The sequence below is a fragment of the Calonectris borealis genome, chromosome 6 (genome assembly GCF_964195595.1).
Source record: "Calonectris borealis chromosome 6, bCalBor7.hap1.2, whole genome shotgun sequence".
Taxonomy (NCBI): Eukaryota; Metazoa; Chordata; class Aves; order Procellariiformes; family Procellariidae; genus Calonectris; species Calonectris borealis.
Window position 1 is genome coordinate 14,583,562 of NC_134317.1, and position 25,689 is coordinate 14,609,250.

General features: G+C 35.4%; 1 protein-coding gene across 3 annotated transcripts in view; it reads right to left on the reverse strand.

Moving 5' to 3' along the window:
• The window catches only part of PTPN4 (protein tyrosine phosphatase non-receptor type 4), a 119,224-nt gene that overhangs the window by 18,150 nt on the left and 75,385 nt on the right, over window positions 1-25,689 (reverse strand). For all 3 annotated transcript variants that reach the window (XR_012674062.1, XM_075152908.1, XM_075152907.1), the window contains exons 12-19: window positions 24,038-24,210; window positions 20,026-20,094; window positions 12,773-12,907; window positions 11,343-11,501; window positions 6,108-6,267; window positions 3,053-3,136; window positions 2,911-2,967; window positions 1,380-1,536 (exon numbers count right to left, since the gene is read on the reverse strand). Coding sequence is in view for 2 of the 3 variants with exons in the window: in XM_075152908.1 (XP_075009009.1) it covers window positions 1,380-1,536; window positions 2,911-2,967; window positions 3,053-3,136; window positions 6,108-6,267; window positions 11,343-11,501; window positions 12,773-12,907; window positions 20,026-20,094; window positions 24,038-24,210 (994 nt within the window). In the remaining variant the exon portion in view is untranslated. The remainder of the gene's footprint in view (window positions 1-1,379; window positions 1,537-2,910; window positions 2,968-3,052; window positions 3,137-6,107; window positions 6,268-11,342; window positions 11,502-12,772; window positions 12,908-20,025; window positions 20,095-24,037; window positions 24,211-25,689) is intronic.

Genomic DNA, 25,689 nt, shown 5'->3' on the forward strand with positions numbered 1-25,689 from the left:
TCCCCATCAGCAAGGGCAAGTAGCCTTTACTGATCATTACAATCCATGACAAAACTATTTTTTTTGTTTAACAGTAATTTTAAGTGAAAGCACATCACTGACTGCTAAAACTTTGATCAAAACTCATGTTATACCCTACCTTGTCTGATGTAACTCCCTAATCTCAGATTCTCACATCATGCCTCTGAAATCATTACAGTTGCATTTACATTTTTACTTTTAATTCACTTTGAACTGATTTTAGGCTTCAGTAATTAGGGCAAGATGTGCAGACCACCTGAGAAAACGGCATTATATATGCCATTATAATGCTATCAATGCTGTACGCGTGCCCTGCCTATAAATAAACTGAAAAATAATGTGCATCTTCTACTACACATAACAGACATGCTGTTTGAAAGCCTGTTATTAAATGATAACCCATGACCACGAAGGAGGAAACTAGCAACTTCTCACTTCTACAACTCAAATTTTTTTATCCAGAATACAAAGATAATCAACACACAAGGGGAAACTGTTTCAGTAAATTTGAAAACAAAGCTAACGATTTTATCTGAAAAAGAAAGTAAGCACACAAAATCTGCAAGACAACTTACACACAGAATGAGAGCACAAGTAAGCGGGGAGCGCAAATAAGTGAATAAAGGAAAAATTGTTTATGAGGTGGCTGAGGTACCCTCCTAAAGTAATTTCAATTATTCCAATTAAACATAATTATTTTTCATTTTGCTTTTTCTTCTGCAACTGTATTATAATTGGGATGTGCCGGAGAATTAAATCCAGTGACCATCTGCTGGCAATGCTCCAACAGCGTATTTCATGAATATATTGCACAAGCTGTTATTTAGACTGCATTTTTAGCACTTTCTTCTATTAAGCCTCCTCAAGTAGAAATGTTACCAGTCATTCTGGATTGTTTTAAAAACATATGGAAGGATTTTGCATGTATTGACCTCCAAAGTCATCCAAACACTGGGTGTTTGGTGAGGGGTTTTTTGTTTGTTTGTGTTTTGTTTTTATTTTCTTTAAGGGAATAACAGCAACCTCAGAAACTGCATTCAATATCCATAGAGCTTTCTGAACATTTTTATCAATGAAAGTGAGAACAAAATTTAAATTAGCTCTCTGTTAGAAATAATTGATCTCTGACTTTCCTATTCATTTTCAACACTTAGTTATGCACAGCTCCTTAGAGTATGGGATCGATCAAGATTTGTACAATACATTGTGTTGTTGCAATTCCTTTTCAAGGAAGAGAATTCTTTCTTACAAAAATGTTGAGCATTCCATCTCAGGACATAAAATGGAGGCTGGCAAATGAAAGCAAGGTGTGGACTTTTTTTTTTTTTAATTATTATTATTATGTACAAATCACTCACCATTGGGTCGAACTAGGAGCACGAGTTCCCCTGAGTGTCTCTCACAGCTAGCTTTAATAAACATAACAACTTGATCATGGGTATGTTCTGCTATATCCCTGCCGTTAATCAGCACAACCTGGTCCCCTTCATTCAAACGTGGGACACAGAGATCAGCCTGCAAGGGCGGGGGGAAGGGGGAGGAAAAAAAGAAAAAATCAAATCTGTAAAACAAGCCATTTCCAATTTCTCACCCTAAAATAGCAACTTAAAGTAACTATACTTGGGGACTTGAATCCTAACAGCCTAGTTGCTATGGTTGCTGCATTGTATTCAAATGATAAATTTAAGTATTACACAACAGTGCCATTCACACGAACAAATCAATTTGCAACTGGGAGATGACTGTCATTGTAACATGTTTTTCAGCAGCTGTTACTCCACTCCTCTGGTTGAAGTAGAAAGCTCCTCTGTTTGAATCACATTTTGCGTGGGCAATTAAAAAGCAGGATGTTCTTATCTTTGAAGGGAAGGGAATAACATGGCAAAGCTTTGTTCAAATCAATTTCATTGGCTTAAATGCTTCAGGTGTGAAATATCGCAACTGTAATGACAAGAGTAAGACAAGGACTGAAGACAATGCACAAATCCCAGTAATCCCAGAGTGAAGAATCATGTGATAAAAATCATTATTATAATCATAGTCTAAAGATTGTTGCAAAAAAGAAAGAGCACATGCTGTCACCAGATATCTTCTCCTTAGAAAATGGATGTTTAAAGCATTCAGCCAAAATTATATACGTTATTAAATATTTCAGAGAGAATAATTAACAGGGACAAAGAACAATGCTCCTGGAAAACATTTTAATAGTTTCAAATAGTCAAAAAAAAAAAAAAGCTGTACTACTTAAATGTTAGCAAATAAACAGTTCACTCTAAAAGGTATAAACAGAACTGACTCCAGTCAGCTGAATACTAGGTCAGTATTTTTGGCAATCAACTGACAAAATATTGTGCCTAGTTTGAAGACACCATTGATAGTCACTAAACACCAGTAATAACAGACAAATCAGACGTGATGAATGATTCATGATGTCTGATTTTAATCTAAATCTTGGCTTTATTCAGCTACATCTGTCACTAAAATAAGAGAGATTTGCTATTTTAGTTATTTTTAACATACTAAAAGACTCTTTCAATATATAATTTATGTGAAATTATATGAATGCCTATATTTAAAAAAAGTAATAAAGTAAATGTATTTTTAGGATGACACAGCTCATGAAACAGTGCATACTGAACATCTGTAATTCCCTGTAATTTTCAGGAATTAAATTTTGTTTCAGTAAGAAAAAAATATTTTTGAGGATTGAAGATCTTTTAAAATACGTTATATAGCCCCATCAAATTCTTACTGCATAATTTGCTTTGTTAGTATAATGGTACAGCACAAACTAATTTTCATAGGCAGCTATGAAATGACTTACAGTTTTGAATACATACTTCAAGATACACAGATATTGCTATCAAGTTTGGTTTTTTGATAACTTACAGGTGTTCCTGGAGCTACCCTGGACACTATTACCGGCATCTTCTGATCGTATCCACCCTTTAAAAACAAATTAATTTAGTAATAAATCGCAAATGTCAGAAAATAATCTTAATAGACATGAAGGGAATAGATGTACTGTTACCTTTACATTGAAGCCAAACCTTCCATTTTCATCTGGTTTCATTCTGATCATAACAAGATTGTCATGGGGGACACCACCATTGGGCTAGTAGACAAAAATTATATTATATTAATATATATTTTGTTCATAGTTAGACTTTGAGGATATTGTATGTAATAATTTTGCAGTTTCCTCATCAAGTAATTGCTCCTGGACACTTGAGAAAACATCAATAGTGCAAACATCTTATCTTGCGCTTTGCATAGAGGGAAAAAGTTACACATTTAAAAGTCTTGGACATAACTAAGTTAAAACTGTGTTCTGTCAAAGCAAGCTCAAAGTAAAGAACAGTATTAAAAAAGACTAATTGGCTTAAGCAGTCTTAAGAAAAACAGTTTACTAAATAGAAACTCCTTAAATTCGTTTTAATTAAGACCGCAGTGAAAAGCCTGCAGTAAGAATGTAATATGATAAAAAATAAGGTAATTGAAGGTATACTTTTGTTTCTATTAACAGCAATATGACAATAATAAGCAAGAACAAGTTTGGCAACAAAATCTTGATTCCATATACCCTATTCCATTTTCAGTGCAGTAGAGTATGAGGAGTGACACATGCTCTGCACTGACCAGGCTCTGACAATACTAGCTGCTTTCTTTCTGGTTTCATTCTGATCACACCACCACTGTTCAAGGAACTACCAATAAACTGGGGAATACTAGATACTTTTTTAATCTCGAAAAATCCACTTAGTGCCATTGAAGTGATTTTTAGTTTGTTCCCATCAATATTTATTTCACAGACTGAACACTAGCTAGTATTTTCATGTAGTTTCTATGGTGAGGATGCAAAGTATTATTAAAGAAATTTGTTTCAAGGAAGTTCTCAATGTTACCAATTACAGCCAAACCATAAGACTCAGAAAGGAAGAAAACAAAAAATCTTATTAAAGCAAGGATTTCTGTATGTAAGAAAGTAAAAGAAGTCTGCTCAACTTGGCTCATAAAAAGTTAACACAATTCCAGGTGTTTTAAGCTCTTGGTTAAAGCAAAACAACCCCCCCGCCCCCCGAACACATTCATAGTAATGAAAAGATGAAAAATTTAAGGAAGGAGAGGAAAGTAACAGCATAAGATATGTTAATGAGAAGGAAGGGTGCTTAGGAAGCCTGATCATATGCAAATCATTTTAGCCTATGTTCACTGGCACGGGAGACCAGACTCGGGTTCCTGGGCAGAATGAACAACAACCAAGTGCTCACCTGCAGCATTTGGCAAATTTTGTGTCATTGCATTCCCCAGACAAAAATGGAATAATAATTTCCTGCTATAACAGGCTATTTTGAGCAGCAGTTTATAATGAAAAACCTGAAGAGAGCACTGTATATCATCATTAACCTGTTTGACTGAAGGGACTCCTGGCCACACCTGTTTTCAAATACTTCTGGACATTCTCAGACTGGATAGTTGGGGATTGCAGATGGAGTAAAAAATTGTCATTCCCGTACCTGTCCTACTACCTTTCTAAATAGATTTTCCATACATACAACAGACGAAAGAAATTCAATAGCTAAATGAAGTCAAAATGGTGAGGGGTTTTCCTTAAAATATTTGAGATGGAGCAGCACAAGAGATTTTAGTGGTGGAGGAACCTGAAGTACATTCTGGTCAGAAAAGCAACTTTGAAAAAAACCACATTCCAAATTCTAAATTTATAATTTCACAAAATTTCAGAGTCATGCTGCGTTCCTTCTTCTCTAATATCCAAAATAAAAAGCCATCAGATCAAATTAGATCTTCAATTACAACAGTGTAATGCCTTAAGCGAGGCTGCATAAATGTGGCCCATTGGACCACAGCGAACAATCACATTGACAATGCACAAAGAAAAAAAAAAAATCTCATTCTCACACAGCTGTGTTGGTTTTGCAGAACTAAAAGGAGTTAAAAAAACAACTAAAAGTTATTTTTGTCAATTTAGTAAAGACAACCGAATACAGAGCAGAAAAACTTGATGAGTAAAGTAGTGTTCTCTTTCAAAACAGAACAGTACTTTAATATGACTCAGGTAAGCACTGACAGAAGACAAAGCTGTTAAAAATTCTGTTTCATTATTTAAAGCAAAATTTTTTACAACATTTCCAAAATGCTCATAAATTTACAAGTTTCACTTTTGTGTGTTTTATTAAAACCCCAGCTATAAAACTAAATATGGGTTTTATGGGAATCTTTGTAACGAGGCCGGAGAGAACACCCTAGGCTTAGAGTTCAGAATGCAAATAAAAATAACCAAAGGCATTTCTAAAATATCAATTTGGGGAGCTGACTCATAATTTTGAATGTCTGAGGTTGGCAAAAATGTTTATACAGTATTTGCCTACATCTGGATGTTAAATAGTTTCCCCATCCTGCAAAACGTTTCTTGTCCCACATCAGTATAAAACCAAGAACTACTTGAAAACTTCTGGAAGGACAAAAATCACAAAAATGGTCAGTGAGATCTCACCTTAGTCAGACAATAATCAACTGACTAGCTTACTCATCTAGCAGGTGCTTAAGTGTGGAAAAAGAACTTTTGCTCACATTTTTACATTCATTGTCACAGGTCTCTTGGTAGAGTCTCTTTCTTGGAAATTCTGATGAGAAATGCAACCACAGATTCAAGAAGCCTCTCCTGACAAAACTGCTCTAGAAGCTGGTAGGCACTTTCAGTTTCGGCTTTTTGATAAAAGCTAGATTAAACACATAGTGTCTGCAATGTCTTCTTTAAAATTGATGGTAGATGACTTCTCAGAGAAGAGGTTAGGTGGAAATTTCTGCATGTGCTGAAAAGCTAATGTTCAAAATATTTGCATATCCATCCCAATGTAACCATTTGATGACAACTGACAAAGGACTGCTCCGGCAGGTGGAAAAAATAGTGGGAGCTAGCAAAGAGACAATATGTATAACAGAAATGCTGCAATGTAATGCACAAACACACCAACTCTCTGAAATGCATCAGAACCAAGCTCATGAAAAGTAGAACTATCATTCTGATAAAAAGCAGAATGGTTAAACTGGATCCAAAAACTTACTGTGGATTTTTCAGGTGATGCAGGAACATCAAATGTTTCATTAATATGGTTATCCAGTTCTTGCTGTGAGTGTGAATGATGAATTTGGTTCCAACTGTTCTTTTTAAATTGTTTGGGTGGTAACGCAGGAGGCTGCCCATCTATAGGAGTCTCTTGAGATCTAAATACCAAAATAGAAGTATGAAGTGGAACGATCGTGAGATATTGACAGTTCTTTCAGGGTTCCAAATAAACTGAAAATGCTAGAAGAAACTCAAGAGTTTGAGAGCTGAATATCTGTATGTATTTTTAGAATCTCAAAAATGTACTGTGGTGGAATAATACTGGAAGTGTATGTTTGGATATGTTACTGCTTTTTTTCTTGACAAGCAACTGTACGCAGCACCAGTAAGTTCATCCTTTACACATGGCTTTTTCTTTTTAAATGGTTTTAGCACTCTTAACCCACTTTATAATGGAAAATTATAAAATTCACTGTATTTATACTCTGCACTCTTGCTAAAAAAAAAAAAATTATTTCTAAAATAGATGTCACTTAATTTCCTCAGTTAGGAAAATCAATTAGTTTGCATTTTAAATTAATGCCTGCAATTTAAATCTTAAAACCAGACACAAGCAGCGTAATAAAGTGCTCCCACACTAGTTTTTGGCTTTTGATCTAAAAATAGGAGGAGTGCAAGTTGAAGACAACTCAACTGTCCCCCTGCATTTATTTGAAATGCCCACTGGAAAAGACAGTGTTAAATTTTAATTTTTCAATTTAAAAGTATACATTTCATGTATACATGTATACATTTCAAAAGAACTTTGTTTTTTTCCCCCCTCTTGAACATAGTCCCCTTTGAAACATGCACAGCTTTGAAACATTTGTAAAAATGGCATTCATTGCATGCATTTTTAGTTGAGTTATAAGACCATTACTGAAGATGAAATAGCAGAAAGTTTCTGTGTTAGATCTGCAAGTACTCTACTGTAGATTAATAAAAATGTTCTCTGTGTTTATGTATAATATGGATAATTTCCTTTATTAGTCCTTTTGGAATAAAAGCTTAACTGTATAATTTGTATTACCTAAATATATGATTCATCTTTCATTACATAGCTTTATATTTAAGATTTAAGAAGAACATTTTGAGAGGCCCAAAAGGGCAGTTAGCACATCGTTCCCATTAACTTAGTTTGAATGCCAGTTTCTAAATACCAGCGAGGATACATGCCTTCCTCCCCAGCGAACCACATTAAAAGGTATTATTAAGTAATTTAACAACTTAAGACAACAGCCACTGATACTAGTGACAAATCCAAAAAACACCAAGAATGAAGTAACAGGTTACAGCTAAATCTAAAGAGAACACCAAAAATGAGGGCCTCCTTTCTTTCTTTCACCCACACCCACGGCGCCTTCCTTGAAGTACTGCGGTGCGCCTCCCTTTGCTAAGGCAGCTTACCACGCAAGCAAAAATACACTGACTTTTTGGACAAGCCTGGGTAGCTCTCTGCTAGTTCAACAAGGTGAACTGGTCCATCACAGGGTCGACCACCACGGGGAAGGGAAGTACACTCCCAGAAGCCAGAAATAGGACACCGCCCCTTTCGTTATCAGCAAGCTGTAGCGGTAACTCATAGCATAGGACCCCCCCTAAAAAGCATGGGTAACCACGTGAGTCGTCCTACTGTATTTAGCTGGTCTAGCCACAGTAAACTGTTAGCAGGGTAAGACTCTCGTTATGAGACAGCATAACATTTCGAGTTGCTGCAGGTTAGAAAACTAAGGCACATATCAAATTCCATACTGTACAATTTGTTTCTATGCAATTAAAGAAAGGCAGATCCTAGACACATGTTTTCAAATAAAAACAAAAAATCAGATCACAATTGTCTTCAGTGATTTCAAATAAAGGATGAACCTCTTTCAAAGAGCATGAAAATTGAATGGGAAATGGAACACTTCACTTTGAAAAACAACATGATTTCCATTTCAGTTTTTAAAAATTTAGTCAATTTTCTTAGAAAACAAAATATAGGTAAAATTTTTTTGTCAATGTATGAAAACAGTACATTTGAAAAGATCCTAACAATGTTTTATCTGTATGTTGTTGCTTAATTTCAACTTTCAGAAGATAATTTTTTTTCATGCAGTGAAAAAGGAAAAAAAAAAAGTACTAATTACTCAGTATCTGATGTCTGAAGACTCTCATGTTCAAAACACATTAGGGAATAAAAATAATACTTCTTAACACTTTTCAATGCAAGTGACAGTAAAACAGAGCATATCATCCTCATATTTTATTCTTCAGGATAAGCAGCTTTTCTAAATTCATTTTTTTGTGGAGAAAGAGAAAAATATGATGATTGCCAACATTTGCAAAATGAATTTTCAAGGCAGCTATAAATTATTTAGACATTGACTTAAAGGTCACCCAGAGTTTTTTATTCATTCAAGTCTGGCCAGCACAGACTCAGCCTTTTAAGTGAAGGGCAACATAGTTATGTATTTTCCTGCAAACAATTATTCCTGAGAGTTTTAAACTGAATAAAAAAGGAACAGAAAACATGGAGTAGAGAGACAAAAGAAGTCATTCCGATAGAAGTAAAAGATGGGATCTTATGTTTGACTAGATGTCTGTACATACACGTCAACAAACACAAATAAATTCCTACCGAACCTACAAACTTATAGAAAAGATTTGAAAAGTTACTTAAATGAGCATTTTAGAAGCAGCAATGCCAGTACTGTAATATATTAGCATAATGAATTGTGAGAACTAACAATCAAGCCTTGGGCAAAAACTTCATTGCTTTATATTTGCCCAGTCAGCTTTGAATTTCCTTATGAATGCTTAGACAATGGCAGTGAAAGCAGCCTATTTTGCAGGCAAAGCAGCTCCCTGTTACTGCATTCAGCAATTTACATAATAATAAAATAACACACAAACCCTGGCACTGACAAGCTTTGGGTATTTTTGTGACAGATATCCGGTCTGACCTTTTTTTTTAATATATTAAGCAAAAGTTTCATACACACCCCATAAATTTATTAAACTAAACACGTATCACGTGCTTTTGGAATTTAAGGTTATAATTACCTCAGGGAACTACAAGCAGAAATCTCCCAATTTAGTTTTGAATAGCACATGCAGATAAAGAAAAAAAAATGTGGAATTAAAAGTTGTATTAGTTAAGCTATAATATCCTTCTAAACTGCATTGAAACTCTAATTTCTTTTGCTATGTTGACTCCAAACTCAAAGAGATCACTACACCTACTGCCTGTCAGGTTAGCCCCTCTGACTTCTTACATATGTAAATTTGATCAATAAATAAAAATTCCCAACAAATTAGCAGATGGACTCCTCAAATCTTTTCACTCAGAAAGGTCAAATTGTTTAAGAAATAGCTTTTTGGACTGTAAACCAATATAATTTTAAACTATATAGCTAATATGAACTTCATAACTACTACTTTCTTCCGTAAATCTCAAATCTTGAATCAATAACATCACCTGAAACTTTCAGAAGACCCTAATGGGGTTCATGTATTTTTGACAGTCAACATTCTCATTCTTAAAAATATCTTATGCTAGATATCTATGCTGGGAGATTAAATTCCACTTTTAAGCTTCCAACAAGAGAAAAAACAAAAAAAACCCCAAAACTTAGTGATGGAAGAGCAATAGTTTTTCTGCTTGGGCATAAAGAGTGCAAAATCATGAAAAAGAACAGCCATAGTTGCATAACCAATTTACAAAACCACTCCCTCTCTTTTTAAGACTCATTTCTATGGTGACTTACACAAGAAATCAGGTATTAAATAAACAAATCCCAAGGACACTCAGGAACATCTTTTACAACTTAACTTAGAGTAAAGGCATATGAATAAAAGAGAATATTTAAGAATTGTGCTTACTTCACTGTATCACTCTATCATTCAGTAAGTGTTTCTCATAACTGACTTCAGTTGAAAGTCTTGGAACAGAAGGAACCTGACCCTGTGTGGCCTTTGTACAGCAAAACTCTAATATGAGAAAAGATTCACAAATGTTCCAGTTTTGAGACTCCCTTGCCATGTGAATAGGTTAAAAAAGCCCAACAAAAAGGGGGATTTTATATTATTAGGCCAAATTACTGTTTTGTAACTCTGAAAGCTAAATAACTAGCTGATGGTCAATTTGTAACTATTGTACCCTATCATAAAAAGCATCTTGTGTTATTTTACAAAACTTTAAAAATTTTGTATTCTATTTTCCTCCCCAAAGTTACGCACAGTTGTTAAAACTGAAGGTACAGTCCAAGCAAGGTTTTAAAATGGTGTTCAAATACCTTCCCAGAGTAATTTTTCCTGAAACACACGATTTGTTTATAAACATGTAATTATGTATGTGCTGTTTTATAGTTCTCAGATGGTTTTTAAATCATCTGCACAATTTCCTTGCTAACAGAGATTATACAAAGTTATGTGGGCAAGTTTAGCATTACATGTATAGCTACATATAAGACGGTACTGTGGCAGCGTTAATAACGTGTATATTGCGCACTTTTTTCCACCAATTAATCTGTACTTTAGCCACAAGTTATTGAGTAGTTCAAATCTTTGAATAACTCAACGTTTTTTTGTTTGTCATCCTTCTGGACTTAATATACAATAATAGTTTTTATTTTGCCCACCATAGCATAGTAAACTTAAGTATCAAGAATATTCAGCATAACAGAAAAAAAGCCTGATAGTGCTGTCTTAAAAAAAAAAAATATATATACTCTATAACAATATACAAAACATACTATGAACCTCAGAATGCTGGGGTGCTAAAAAGGTATTTGGCTAAGTAATTTGTAAAGCTCACTCGTACTTCTGTGCCTTAACAAAAAGCAAAATTTCCAAACTCATGGGAATTAAAAACTTTTATCACAAAACAACATACTTCAGTTCTATCAGAAAAATAACTTTCACTTCCACATCCAGACATTGATGGTCACATTAAAGCAAACACACATTTTGGGTGGGTGGGGAAGGTATTGTAATCCTGCACCAGGAACATGTCAGATATAGGTCTTTACTTCTGTATCATTTAATTTTCAGTAAGACCTATACTGATACTCCCTAAACAACAGCTACCCTTTTATTAGATTTTCTGGCTCTCCCTGACCCAATTTAACACTGAATTCTTAACGGCAAAGATTTCTGTCTTATCTTCAGAAGCTCTGCATGCTACCATACAGTAACGACCAACAGAACTTACGGTGATGATTCCAGTATGATGCTATTAGCCTGGGTGGAAGACGGAGATCTGTGATTTACAAATACTTCACTTGGGGAAGTGTGAACTACATGGTCCACTAAATGTCCAACTGATGAGGGTCGTAACCGGGCTCCTTCTTGAGTGAAGGCAGAGTTGCGACTAAGAGGGAAAGCATAGCAGTGCAATGTGAAAAGAATATTATTATTAATCTACATTTCTTATACCACTACAAAGGAATGCTAAAATAATTACTTCCTCTCAGTGCAAGCATATGTTCATATACATATTTTTATTAAATAATTTAAGCTTTCAAAAATCACTGAAACAATTACGTTGTCAGATCAACATGCTATATTTCATAATTTTCTTTTTAAAAGTGTTCAAAAAACATTTTCATAAACACTAAATGGCCAATATTTGTCTTTTTTTAATTAAAAAATCCTGAAAGTATTATGGTCCAATGAACAGGCTACTGGACTGACAGTCCAGTCAATGAGAAGAAAAATGAATCCCCAAGAAGAAAAATCCTGGCTCTGTTCATGGCAGAACTTAACGAGAATTCATTAAGATGAACATTTTACCCCCTGCACCTTCTCCTGGAAGAATCATAAGCTTTCCACTAAGAGTCTTATAATTTCTGTGACATGAAATTTTCCCATTTGAAAACTAGCATAGTGACATAGGCATCTCTCTTAAAATGGTTTGAAACATGAATGATTAAGTTATGTAATGCTATAAGCATCATTATTACACAATTTTTACAATAATTTTTAAATGCTACAGATACTTACAACAACAGTCTTTTGAATAATATGCTGCAATGCCAAAGAATCTTAAAACCTTCTGGTTTACGCAATACAAAATTGGATAATACCGATTCTTAAGCCAGTTTCAACACACCGAGGAAATTGGTTATTTTCCAAAAGAAATCAGGAATGATTTTTCACTTACTATAAACATAAAACAGAAAGCTCTATCGTGTGAAAAGAGTAAGCTTTGAAAGGTAATGCAGAAAAACTGAGGGAAATAAACCTGCAAGGATTTCTGATTAAGTAATTTTCCCCAATGTTTTAAGAAGTGGTAGTAACCAGAATCAATTATTTCTAAAATACCACACAGATTTTATTATCCTTTTTTTTTCTTAGCCAAATGAACAATTTAGTTTTAACTGTGCTTGAGAAAACTCAAGCTCCCAAATTTAGGGTAGTGTGCTACATATTACACTTTTTAGAGTTTGAGTGAGAAGCACCTAAAATTCACCCCCAAATAGTTTTTCTTATCTGGAGCTAAATGTTCCAGAGAACGACTCAGCACATAATTTGTGAAGTTATTTGTCTCTGTAATGCATTAATCCTTTTATTACACAAGTAGGTCACTCACATTAGAGGTAGAAAGTCACTTCTAGCGAGAGAAGATTTGATGCTACTTACTGATTTGGGGTTCCAGGTGGAGACCGTGATGGTAGGCTCTGTGTTTCCAACCTATCATCAGACAGTGAGTTCCTACTCACTACTTCCCAGTCCATCCCACTCAATAATTTCCGTGCCAAGGGTTTACTGGGCGATCTAGAAGAAGAAAGTAAAATGACAAACCAAAAATTACATGAGGTAAGAACAAAATTACATAAAATTCACCACAATGAAACTGTGGATGTTCTATCATAGGAAACCAAATTATATGGACGAAAGAAAATGTAATAATGCAAAACTATATTTACATGGGCAGTTCTGTATTTTCCTCAATATATTGTAATTCATTTTCTGTACTTCGTACAGGAATATCAATGAAAAACAGTAATGAAATACTGTTGGCTGGGAGTGAGACAGGCAAGATGGAAGAGGAACCCACTAAAGTTCACTAGGCATTTCTAATGCCTCAAAAAGAATCTGACTTCAACAGAATAGTCAGAGAGGTCTGAACTTAAAAATGGGGGTGGGGAGGGTGGGTGGGTGGAACACCAAGCCAAAAAACCTCTAAGTAATACAACTATTCAGCCATCTCAGGAAAAATAAAGCAGTGGAAACATCAGCCCAAAAAAACTCCCACAGAACTGAGAATGGGGTAATCATCAATATGGCAACAGAGCAGCTGGGTTTTGTTTACTCATCAGGGATTTCCATCAAGGTGACATGCTTCCTTCCAGAACATGTTCTGTCACCTGTAAGGTAGATGAATCATCCTATTTAAACTCCTTTGTGGGTAACCAAACTTCATTTGGTTTTGTGCCAGAAATGTCCTTCAGGTTAAAGGTCGTTATCGCCAGTGTTTTTATACAGAAGGAATTGTATTTTCTACTCGTTGCCCTTTCTCGATATTGAGGAAACTTTTTCTTCTCATTCTCCAGTCATCTCAGGACACGTACAATCCCCTTCTGCTGTTTCTTTCACCTATTTCTTAAGCACAAACGAGACCATACTTGCAATCTCTCATGAAATAGTATATTCCCTTTTTACACTGGAAATCATCAAATGAATCATTCAAGAATTGTGGTTGCTTTTTTCTTAGCATCACATGGGATGGTTCAGTCATCCCGCGACTAAACATACCCAGATTTTTGCTGTTTGTTGTTTTCAACTGAAAATTCCTTAGCCAAGAACAAAAATTCTTTTAAACAATCCTTATATATATGTCCTCTGTATTTTACGTTACTGGGTTTTTACTTTACTTCTACTACTTTGATGGTGCTATATAGTTCAAATTTCTCCTCTATCATTACCCAGCCCTCTCTTGTTCCAGTGATACCTCAATTTTATCAGTCTTTTGTGCCACGATCATTTCATTCCCATGTGCCTTTATATTCTATCACTGTTCTCTACTCTCCAGCTTTGTACAATGAGGTGACAACATATTATTGTATCAGCGTAACTCCTCCACTTCTTTCACCAGCTCCATACACCCATACCACAAAATAACTTCTGCCTGTGCTGTTCTTGGGACACATGGTAACTGTTCTTTATCTTCTTCTTATCATTATCACCTTACCAACTTACTGAAAGTGCAAGTCCAGAAAGAAGGAACTTTGAGAAATTAAGGAACTACCCGCACACAAATTACATATCCTTGTGAAAATGAGAACCTTAGTTACAAATACATTTTTGCTTCTCACGGAACTTAAAACTCAATGCAAGCCACCACCTTAAGCAGACTGTCCTCAGTATTATCAAAAAAGTCTACAACAATAACCAACCAAGCGTCATATCGAATAATCCATCTTCACATGCAGAAATACAAAAGTCCTATTAATGTCAACAGTGTTTGTTTGATATTAAAGGAGTCGTGATCTGTGTGTCGAGGGTTTATTTTTGTTTTTACACCCCCAAACAGTTCTGAACATGTATTGCATGCTGCTTTGCTGCTCTAAAGACTTACTGAATAATAGCTGACAAATTTCAGACAGTTAAGTGAGATGGGCTATTCTAAATACTACTATTTCAGGTCTTATTCTACTTGGGAAAAAAATCTAATGCTATATTGATATTTGAAAACAGGGAAAATACAAATTATTTAATTCCTGAGGAAAAACACATCCAGTTTCTTAGCATGTATTCTAAGCAGTATTAATTTGATAGTTTAGTAATTAGCTTGATAGCATGTCAATTAAACAACATTTCAATTTTTGTAATTTGCTTCAAATGTGAGCAACTCAAACCACTTACACATTTTCCTTCATAAACCAGCAATTTTGAGCAGTTCTGAGCAGGTAAAATAACAAGAAACCAGCAGAACTGAAATGCATGTCTAATGTTACCATTCATTATTCCTTTATTAATCAAAGCTATCATTAGCTAGACTTTGCTGACAGCATGCTTGCAGTCAACAGATTAGCACCAAGGGCCAGCTCTGCCAAGAGGCAGATTCTACTAACCAAAGAACAGGCTGAGGGAAAAATGCAGAGGAACATAATATATCCAATGCTAAATTAAGTAAATACAGGACTGCTGGTACGGTATTTTCTGACAGACACGTAAAGGCAGCTATTGAACCTTATTTACCTCCAGTGAAAAAGCAACAAGTAGACTACAGGAAAGTTGGTGGGTTTTTGGTTTTTTTTTTTTTTTTTTTTTTAATTTTTTTTTTTAAACGTGCAACAACAGTGAAAGGGCACTATCCTTGCCTGTATTAAACAAATTAAATTACAGAGAGAGACACAAAAGTATATAGGGAGAGGAAAAAACAAGTTTTTCCAAAAATTAAATTCCTGATTGCTTCAAAAAAAAGCCACCGCATTGTATCTTAAGTCATAGTTTGTAACTACATTTTTGAAAACTTCCTCAATCTATGCAACAAATGAACATAACTCTAAAATGAGAAGCATCATGTTCTTCCCCATCAAAAAAATCCAATGTTAAGAAAACTCACCTTTTACTGCGGATAGGGTCTGGTCTTTCAGAAACAATACCTTACTACCATGATAAACAGCTGCAGAGTTTATCAGCAAAGGTTCGTTTCAATTATTTTATTAACAGCTCTAACCTCAGAGTCCCACCCACTCATGTTTGTTGCCTCCATTTCCTGTCTTTGCAGAAATTTCAAAGAAAAAATTACCACACTGCAGCTCCGAACTTCTCAGTGCTGTGGCTTTTTGATACTAGTTCTCCTGCCAACACTTCTAAATCTAACAATGTTATTTTTTTATTAACTTTTAAGATATGTTGTGAAATATTCCTGCAAATTTCTCCTGTATCATTAATTCCTCACAATATTCAAAAAACTTTCTTGTGCCAGAGTGCAGCTGAGGAGATGGGAGGGGGGGAGTAAGCTGTAGAAAACTTTCTAAATGCTTTGATAAATTTTGAAATTCTAAATTCCGCGTTTGTCTGCTCAGTCTGGATGCTTCCATTGCTCCTCAGCACAGGGATCTGCTAGTTAACACAGAGTAAACTATTTTCAGATTTATTTTTTGGTGCATCTGCAGAGACATTCCTAAAAAAGTTGGAAGAAATCCTATCTATCTGAGCAGGGACAGAGACCAAAAACTTTACCTGCCCCCAAAATCAAAAACAGTCTTACAAGCTATGATACTATGTCAAATAAAAAAAAAAAACCAACCAAACAAAAAAACCCCCCACAAGTAGCAGGGATGATATTACATAATGCAACTTAAAAAAAAAAGCATGACAAATTATATTAGCTCAGCTACAGTACACAAAAGCTTTCAAAGACAGAATTTGTTTTGCATCCCACAGCTGAAGTGCTAAATTCTCACAGGCGCTGGGAAAGAAACAGTGTATTGTTTGGGAATACATGTGGGAATCTTTTAAATCATTTCTGTCCCAAAAAGAAATATAACCTGGAGCCACAGCCTCGCTTTGTATTTTGACAAGGAGTACAGGGAATGTGTTTCTCAGCAAAACTGGCAACTACTGCTTCAGACAGAGAGACTGAAACTGTACACAAATCTGCAGATACGCCACAAATGACACATGCAAGTTTAAAGCAATGAGGAATTATTTAATTAACCTGAATAAATGCATGGTTGAAGCAAGATTGGATTTTTTGAAACAGAGATTGCAACTTAATGTTAGGGAGTTTGCAAATACAAATGACTGACTGAGATACCCACTCACTATGATACAACGTGCATAAACTACCTTCTCTCAGCTCCAGTACACACCATCAGAACCGAACAGAATTAGAATATTTTGCAAGGACTCTAAGAGACAACAGTGCTCTCTAAGAAATCTCTCAATTCATTACTTGATCGAACTTTTTTCACTTTTATTATCTACTTTCACTTTTATTATGCTCCTGGGAATTCTTATGGGTTTTCTTGGGTTGTGAATATCCTGCAACAAATGAGGCCAAGAGAATAGTTGTAATGAAGATGAAAAAAAAAAATCTAAACAACTGTAGCAAGAGTCTTCTAAATGCTGAAGTTAGTGCTGCATGAAGATTAAGAAAACAGCATCTACAGTATGTATCAAATTTATCACAGACTATCTCCTTCACAGTAATAGATTTCAATTTTTAAAATTAATTTTTAAATGTTTTTATGATTTGGGGAAAAAAAAAAAAATCCATGAATACTACTTCAGCTAATTTTAAAGTTAGATCCTGAGGACAAACAGCTAAGCCTGCTAATTGTAGGCTGTTTGTTTTATTCAAATGGCTGTTAAGAAATTTTATTTCCATGTCTTGTGCTCTGTATCTATGTTCCGCTTAGTGTGCAAAGGCTAGATGATCATTGCTTGTGGCACCATTTCCCAACTTAGAACAAATAGATCACTCAAATAACATCTCTATGTAACCATTGGTGTTATTTTCTTACAATTAAATGATTCAAAAGTTTGCTTAGACAGTATTAGCTCAAGTAAGGCAGTTTCTAGCTGGATATTGATGAGAAAACAGAGTGTAAATCTGGATAGCTCTAGAAAAAAAATCCTGAAAACATCTTTTTTTTTTTATCTTGAATAAATCTTCTGATGTGGTAATAATACAAGCAACAGTAATTATTTAAATTTTTTATGCGTCCACTTAATTCTCAAGAAAGACCTGAGTGTATTGCTAGCACGCTACTGGTTTCATAACAAAAGGCAACCAATACCTAGCAGAACTTTAAAAAGCAACTAAAACAAGCCCGCTGCTTGACAGCTTAAAAAGCTGTTCAACAACACGATGACTTTGAGAAAGACACATTGAGAAAGAAAAAGGCAGGTTCCAGGAACAAAAACCACATATACCTGGAAAACCTTAAAAAGCAAAATTTATCCTCTGTATGAATACAAAAGGGCTAACACCTACTCACTATTTCAACTTGAAATGTAAATGTTTAGAAAACAAGATAGAGATAAAGTTCTTAGAGTTAGAGATAATGTTCTTAGACTAAGCTGCTTGAACCACAAGGTGTTCTAGGTATGTCTTGTATTTCAAGTTTTTTCACCCTTGAAAATATTCAGTCTTTAAATTTGAAAATGCATTAATTGCACACTGTGATGAGGAGGACAGAGGAAGAAACAGACAATCTATTAAAAGTCTTTTAAGGTGTATTTGTTACAATACGCCATTTATTTCAGTTCACTGACGTACACATATACGCCTCAGACATTTATCAGTCATCAACATTACTAAACAACTCAAAAGGTGAGGATAAATGCTGTATTCCTTAATCTAAAAGCAACAGTGGAAAGTAAAATTACTGAGGACAGAAGAGCCAAGTATTTTATTAACTAAAAAAAGACAAAAAGACTTGAGAAAACATCAGAGCAATTCTAGCCATGGCTTTCAATTTTATCCAGAGTATGTATTACAAAATACAAGTGACCCCAGCACCACTTGTTCAGTTTTGACTCAAAGGGAAGAGTGCCATCTACTGAATAAGAGTTTCTAAATCGATAAATATACTCGTCAAAACCAAGTATCAGCTCTCCTCCACCCTACTTACTTGTGGGGAATTACTAAGTTCGGAGTGCAACAAGAAAAATAGTTTTTAACTGATTTGTAACTGTCATTTAAATAAATAAAACTCAGTTGTCAGTGTTGAGTCTTCTGAGTACTAAAAAAGTTGCCCCAAGTAAAAATCTAACCAGGCTCCCAAAGTAAATTAAATAGAGCAAAAAATAATTCTACAGCACACAGAGCAAATTGGTCTTATAAAAATCTACCTGTTGAACAAACATATCACAGCGCTTCTGCCCTCAAATTCTAATACGGAGCTGGGTATCTACGGTGTGCCCAGCTAAAAACTCAAATTCTATTACATTGCACAGGGGGAAAAAAGGGGGCGGGGACAGACGTGCGGCAAAGGGCAGGGAATCAAGGCAGAATTCACCAATGCTCTGAAAAACATTGTTTGCAGGTACTTAAGAAAGATTGCTGGGCTTATTACTAAAAGTCTGCCAGCATAAATTTGAACTCCAGAGTTCCTTAAGGGATAACTATGGTAAAAGACATTCCCCATCTCAGTAAAAGTATAAGCATAAAAAAAAGCATGGAGCACGCTCCCTGCTCATAAGGATTCTTTCTATTAATGATCAGAGCAGACTGCCAAACGGATGCAGCAGCAGTTGTACTTTTGAATATTGTATCATCACTTCCGAATGAAGAACTAAATCTATGTCTTGACTGTTTTCTTGTAATCACTAAACCCCTCAGGAGTCTGAAACACAATTAAGTAATAGATTCTATGATTAGCCAACTACTCTGTGACAGAAGCAGCTCACTCCCAGTCAAATTTTTTCATAGTAAAATACCTCATTGGGACTATAGTGATAAAGCTGTTCGCACCAAATCAGACATTCAGAGTACCTTATTCTAAAGGAAATATGTGTGTACAGTTGTAGGTTGTTATCAGGGATAAAACATACCCAATAACTCAATATTTTAATGGAATAGTTAAAGAGACCATTCTTTGCAACAAAGACAGCACAGAGAGGGCTAGTACATGTAACAACAAACAGATGGAAGGCAATTCTGAATTTTAGAAATATATATAGGGGGAATTATTAAGGAATACCTTTATTAACTTCTACGTCTTACGATTCTCCCCCATTTCTGGCTGCCCCAAAGAGACACTCCCCCATATCAAAATTAAACTCCTTAATATAGTTAAGTCAAGCCACCAGCAACAGTCAACAACAGTTACTCTTTATTTTACATTTTTGCAAACAGAGAACAATGATCCCATAACATCTTAAAAAATACAAACAGAAGACTTACTGATCCTGTACAAATATAAATTGCTTACCTTGCAAATACCCTGTCTTTGTTTGCTCTTTCTTTACCATACTGCACAGACTGGACCTCTGTTCTCCCACTGGAAAACAAAACAAAACAAAACCACTAAATGCAACAAACTTAGGATAACAATTTCTCACTTAAAATTGAACCACCTCAACAAAAAAAACCCTAAATTCTATTTTCAGTCATGCTCAAGCAATTGCGCTAGCTTCAGTACAGTATAACTTTAGACAGCATTTGGGTAAGTGTAGGTCTTCTTTCCCACTAGAGTCTAACTGTAACAAAGACCAATTAATTTTAGGCATAACATAAAGCTTTCTCTTCTCTTCCTTTTTCTTCTTATCGAAAGCAATAAGAAAGTTCTGCTTGGATCTTTGGATAACACTTAACACTGTAATCTTTCCTGACATAGCCACAATCAAAAGTTACAGCATCTCCTTCGTACTCCTCGTAAACTAGTCCCTGAATTGCTAATAACTTAAGTCGCTACTTAGTTCAGCAAAATATCATGAAGAAATTAGATGATAAGCACATCAGGATTGTATTAGTCTACGCAACTTGTCAAAACCAAGATTAGAACTTGGAACTTGTTGTCTTTTCATGTAAGACCAGATGTCTGGTGTCAAATCAAAGATCCTTTATAATATTTCATAATCTCTGTTTTTAAAAAAAAACACAAATTTTTTTTTGAGTGTTTATCAGCAGTTAAGAATTGGTGGCAAGATACCAGGCAAAACTCCCTCGTGCAGCCACTTCCCCATTTGTAACTACATACCAAGACATAGAGTCAGAGGATACATGTCCTAAAAGGAATCTGATACTTAAAACTCTGCTCTTTTCTGTCCCTTACAGGGACATTTACACTACGAAATGAAAGAATAATTAGCTATTTTCATATTCATATTACAGAACTACTGGATGTGTGAAGGCTGGAGAAATGGGCCAAATGGAATCTCACAAAATTCAGTGAAGGGAAACGCAAAGACCCACACCTGGGGAGGAATAACCCCATGCACAGGCTGAGGGCCAACTAGCCGGAAAGCAGGTTTACTCAACACTGGTGAGACCACATCTGCAGTGCTGTGTCGAGTTCTAGGGTCCCCCAAGTCAAGCAAAGGGCCACTAAGACAATTAAGGGTCTGGAGCATCTGATGTATGAGGAGAGGCTGATAGAGCTGGGACTGTTCAGCCTCAGGAAGAGAAGGCTCAGGGGGATTCAAATGAGTGTGTATAAGTGCCTGAAGTAGAAAGACTCTTCTCAAGGGAGCCCAGAGACAGGACAAGAGGCAATGAGCACAAACTGAAATATGAGATATCCTACTTAAACAGAGGGGGGAAAAACAACAACAACAAAAACATGAAACAAAAACTTTTTTACTGTTAAGGTGGTCAAACACTGGACCAGGTTGCTCAGAGATGGAGTGGAGCCTCCATCCTTGGAGAGACTCAAAACCTGGTTCGTTTGGACATAGACCTAGGCAACCTGCTATAGTGGACCCTGTTTGAACAGGGCATTGGACTAGACAAGTATCCAGAGCTGCCTTCCAACTTCTGCCATGCTGCGATTCTAAGAAATCTCTCTTTTCAAACCTGCTGCCTGCTAACTTCCTGGAGTTACACATTTTTAACTCTGACAAGCAGCAAATGGTCTGTATTTTCCTCTATTCCTTTGCAGTAACTCTAACATTGTATTTGTCTTTCTCTAACTGCTGCTAATAATTGATTTAACGTTTTCAGAGAACTAACTACAAAGCTCCAAGACAGTAATAGCTTATTTATAATCGATGTTCCTCCTCTTTTCTCTCCCTGTGTAGATTATTTTGCATTTTTGGACATGGAACTTGATCTACCATTTTATTGTCTACTCACCCATCATTGCGACATACCACCGAAACTTTCTACGGTCAACTTCAGCTTTTACTACAAAAACCTGTATCTCTTCAGTGGTAACTTCCTTTGCTGTGAAGAATGGACCTACTTGTTTCCCATCTGGTTAGAACAGTTGCTAATACACAATAAAACTCTTCTTGTTTTGGCAGTTTAACTTCTTTAATGAGTATTTGGTGAGGAATACTATTAGAACCACTTTGAAAATCCAAGGACAGTGTACAGAAGTCAGATTTTCTCATCAGTAGTCTTCTTGATCCCTCCTGGAAGCTCTTTTTTTTTTTTTTTTTTCCCTTTTTTTAAAAAAAACCTTGCTTTAAAATTTGCTGCATTAGAATCTTTTAGTCCAACGGATATAACAGATTACGAAACACATTTAATAGTTCAACCATTTCATGTCTGATTTCTTTCAGAACTGGAGATAATTCTGTCTAGCCCTGGCAGTTTAGTATTTTATTAGTCTGTTTTAATCACAGAAATGTTGGCTAGAAGTCTCTAGCCCAATCTCCTGCTAACACTAGGTCATGTCTGGCCATGGCTTTGTCTAGCCAAGTTTTGAAAGCCTCCAAAAATAGAGATCCCGCAACCTCTCTGGGTAACTTGTTCCAGTAAGGCACGACCCTTCTAGAAAAACAAAAACCCAAAAACTCTTCCTAATGTCCAGCTAGAATCTTTAAGGTGAAATTTGTGGCTGTTGCCCCTTGTTCTATCACCTGCCATTACCAGCACAAGTTTGGCTCTATCATTTCTGAAACTGCCCTTGAAGTAGCTTTAGGCTTGCTACTAAATGCTCCCTCAGCTTCCTCTTCACCAGATTAAACAAGCCCAGTGCCCTTAACCTCTCCTTGTGTGCCATGTTACTACTATTATGCTGCTTAAACAATCTCTCAAACTACTTGCAGAAATTCTAGCCTTTTGGCTGCTTCATTAACTTTAATGACCTTCTTCATTTTTATGCAGTTTCCCTTTTCATCTTACATTAATATAAGCTGAATATCATCATCTAAGAGCTATTCTGTAATAGTAACCACAATGATTCAATTTCAAAATCTTTACAGAAATGAAAAAGTTCCCTCAAATTCACTACAACAACATTGAACCAAGTCTCAAACACTGTTCAGGATCACAGAATGCTGTTTCTCAGATGGGTGCTGTGAATGCTGGTCAAAAAACCAGATGGTATAAAAATTTAGCCACTGAATTACTTTCCTCTATACATTTATGCAATTCACAAGTATAACAGAAATAGTCTGTTACTGTGTTTTCTAGCTTTTCATCATCTCCGTTTGTACATCACAGACACTGTTGCCATTTTAGATGGACGATTAGTAGTAGCTCCATTATTCTCTACTTCAGGCACGATTTAAACTATCGGCATTCTGCATTACTTGCAGAGTCAACTCAATTACTTAACTAAGAATTTTTTTTTATAAAAAGCATAAAACACTTTAAAAACCAACTTTAAAAACCACCCACTCCATCATTAGAACAGAAATTACACTTGGGGATTACACAAGTTATTCCACAGTCATTCTTTGTACCTCCAAGCTTTTTGCCTATTATGTCAAGTTCATGCTTAAAAGTTATGGACTTAATTTCATCCTTATTTTCTAAACTTCTGGTTTTGGTGCAGAACATGCATGTCTTTTGTCTTCACCTAGTGGCCTATTTGTATGCATGTAGCTTAAGTGCGCTTTACTCGTACAAGCTTCCTTTCATTGGTTTCTATTTGATCTTTATTTAGGTCTGTTTTGTTGCTGCACACAAGGTCTGAGATCCATCAGTTTTCAAAAACACCAGGCCAAAGATTTTGAAGTTCTGAGACAACATTTTTAAGATAAACATAACCCAGCAGGTAAGCAGGTGAAGAAATGCAGCTTGTGAGACAATCTCAGAGTACTAGCTCAATAACGACTGCTAAATAATACAATAATTATATTTCCAAGATATCCTAGAAAATTACTGACAACATTTGAAACTTGGGTCAACAGGGGAGGGGAACAGCTGCAGGATTCAAAAGCTACTTGAATTATGGCACCTTTTAATATAGATTCAAAATAATTCCCTATGTTTATTGGATGAGTTGCCTGTTCTCTTATATTCTTTCCCATATATTTCAAATCAGCACTTACCAGTACCGGAACTTGGAACCCAAAGTGAAATAATGTGCAAAAAAGTTCTTCTGAGGGGGGAGTGGTCTGTCCAAACGGAAGAACGTGTGATGTTCAACACAAGCTTTCCACAAATTCTTACATGCTCGGTAATTCACCATATTGAATCCCAGTAACGTTTCTCTAGATTCATGCTAAAAATGAGAAAAAATTATTTCAGATAAAAATTATTCCCACTTACTTTTAAAATTAAGATAAATACTGTTAGCTTTGGTTTTGTTTTTTTTTAATTATGCTTTTTGAAGTGGTTGTCTAATTCTACATTAACTTTATGTACTACAAACCCTTTTAAAATATCTCTAAGTTTTCTTTAAAGGAATTTTTTTTTCTTTTTTTTTTAAATGAGCCTGCTCAAAGATTAACAGTCTGTTTACTGATATTGAAACAAGTCTAGATGGGAAGAAATGGTCTCAAAAGGTAGGACCCAAACTACATTAAAAAATTTCTGTGATTCAAGAACTCAAAGGCAACATGCCTCCCTGTTTCAAGATTACTACAGTTAAGACGAGGAATTGTCATGCACACATGCCAATTAGAGATTGGGAACAGGTATTGATCTCAAAAGCAACTGATGTGCCTACTTCTAAATGATTAATTAAGTTCCTGGTAAAAGAAAGAAGCAAAATTGCAAAGCAAGCTAAGCTATTCTGCCTGTTGAGGGAGCTTGATTACAACCTTTGTAGGTCAGAAAACATCATCAGCACTCTGCTTTCTCTTCACAGTACTAAATCCTCCACAACATTTAGTACACCTTAACTGTTTTTACTTAGCAGTAAACTCCTCTTCCAAGTTAAGCTTTTGCTGGCCTGCTTTAATCTTTAGATCTGCTGAGATACCGGGGCATAGACCTGCAACTCTTCTCCCAGTGTTGTCGTCGTGTCTAACGACGATGTATTTTCAGCCACATGATGAATTTAGGGTAAAGAATAAAATGGATTTTAAAAGTAAACAGCAAATTCTGAGTATCTATTGATGAAATTCAAGTAATTATATGCAAGAAACTAAAACCTAATATTTTACTTCAATTTACAAAAATTACTTATATCTCTCTTCTTAATTTCCAAGTATTGCCAACTGTTCCCTGTATTTTCTAGACATGTTAACAGAAGTACTTAAAAGTCGCAAACAAAGTAAGAGAAATTAAGTCCATTACCTATTCAGTTAAAAAAGGCTTTATCAACAATGTAAATGTACAATAATATAAACAAGATATATTACTATTCTGCAAGAGAGCAACTATGTAAAATTATGGACTGCCTCATCTGGATCCAGTAAAGGACAAACCAGCTACGATTTTAGATTCCAGCAAAAAGTTCTCATGATGTAGCAAATTTTAATGCTCTGTCAGCCTTTTACACTTTTGGAAAAGAGAATTTGACAAGTTATATGAGCTGATGTTCATGCATTTTCATGTCACTCAAAGCATTATAACTATGGGTTGGTGGGAGGAGGAATCCTGCTGTTTCCCCTGGTTTGTATTCCAGAGAACGAGCTGATCTGATTCTCATGCCACCATCTGATCACTAGGATCAGACATGAAGCATGAAGGAGGAGATGGTATCGCATGATGAGAGGGAGCTGCAGCTAGATCAGCTTAATTGCAATGCGAAACA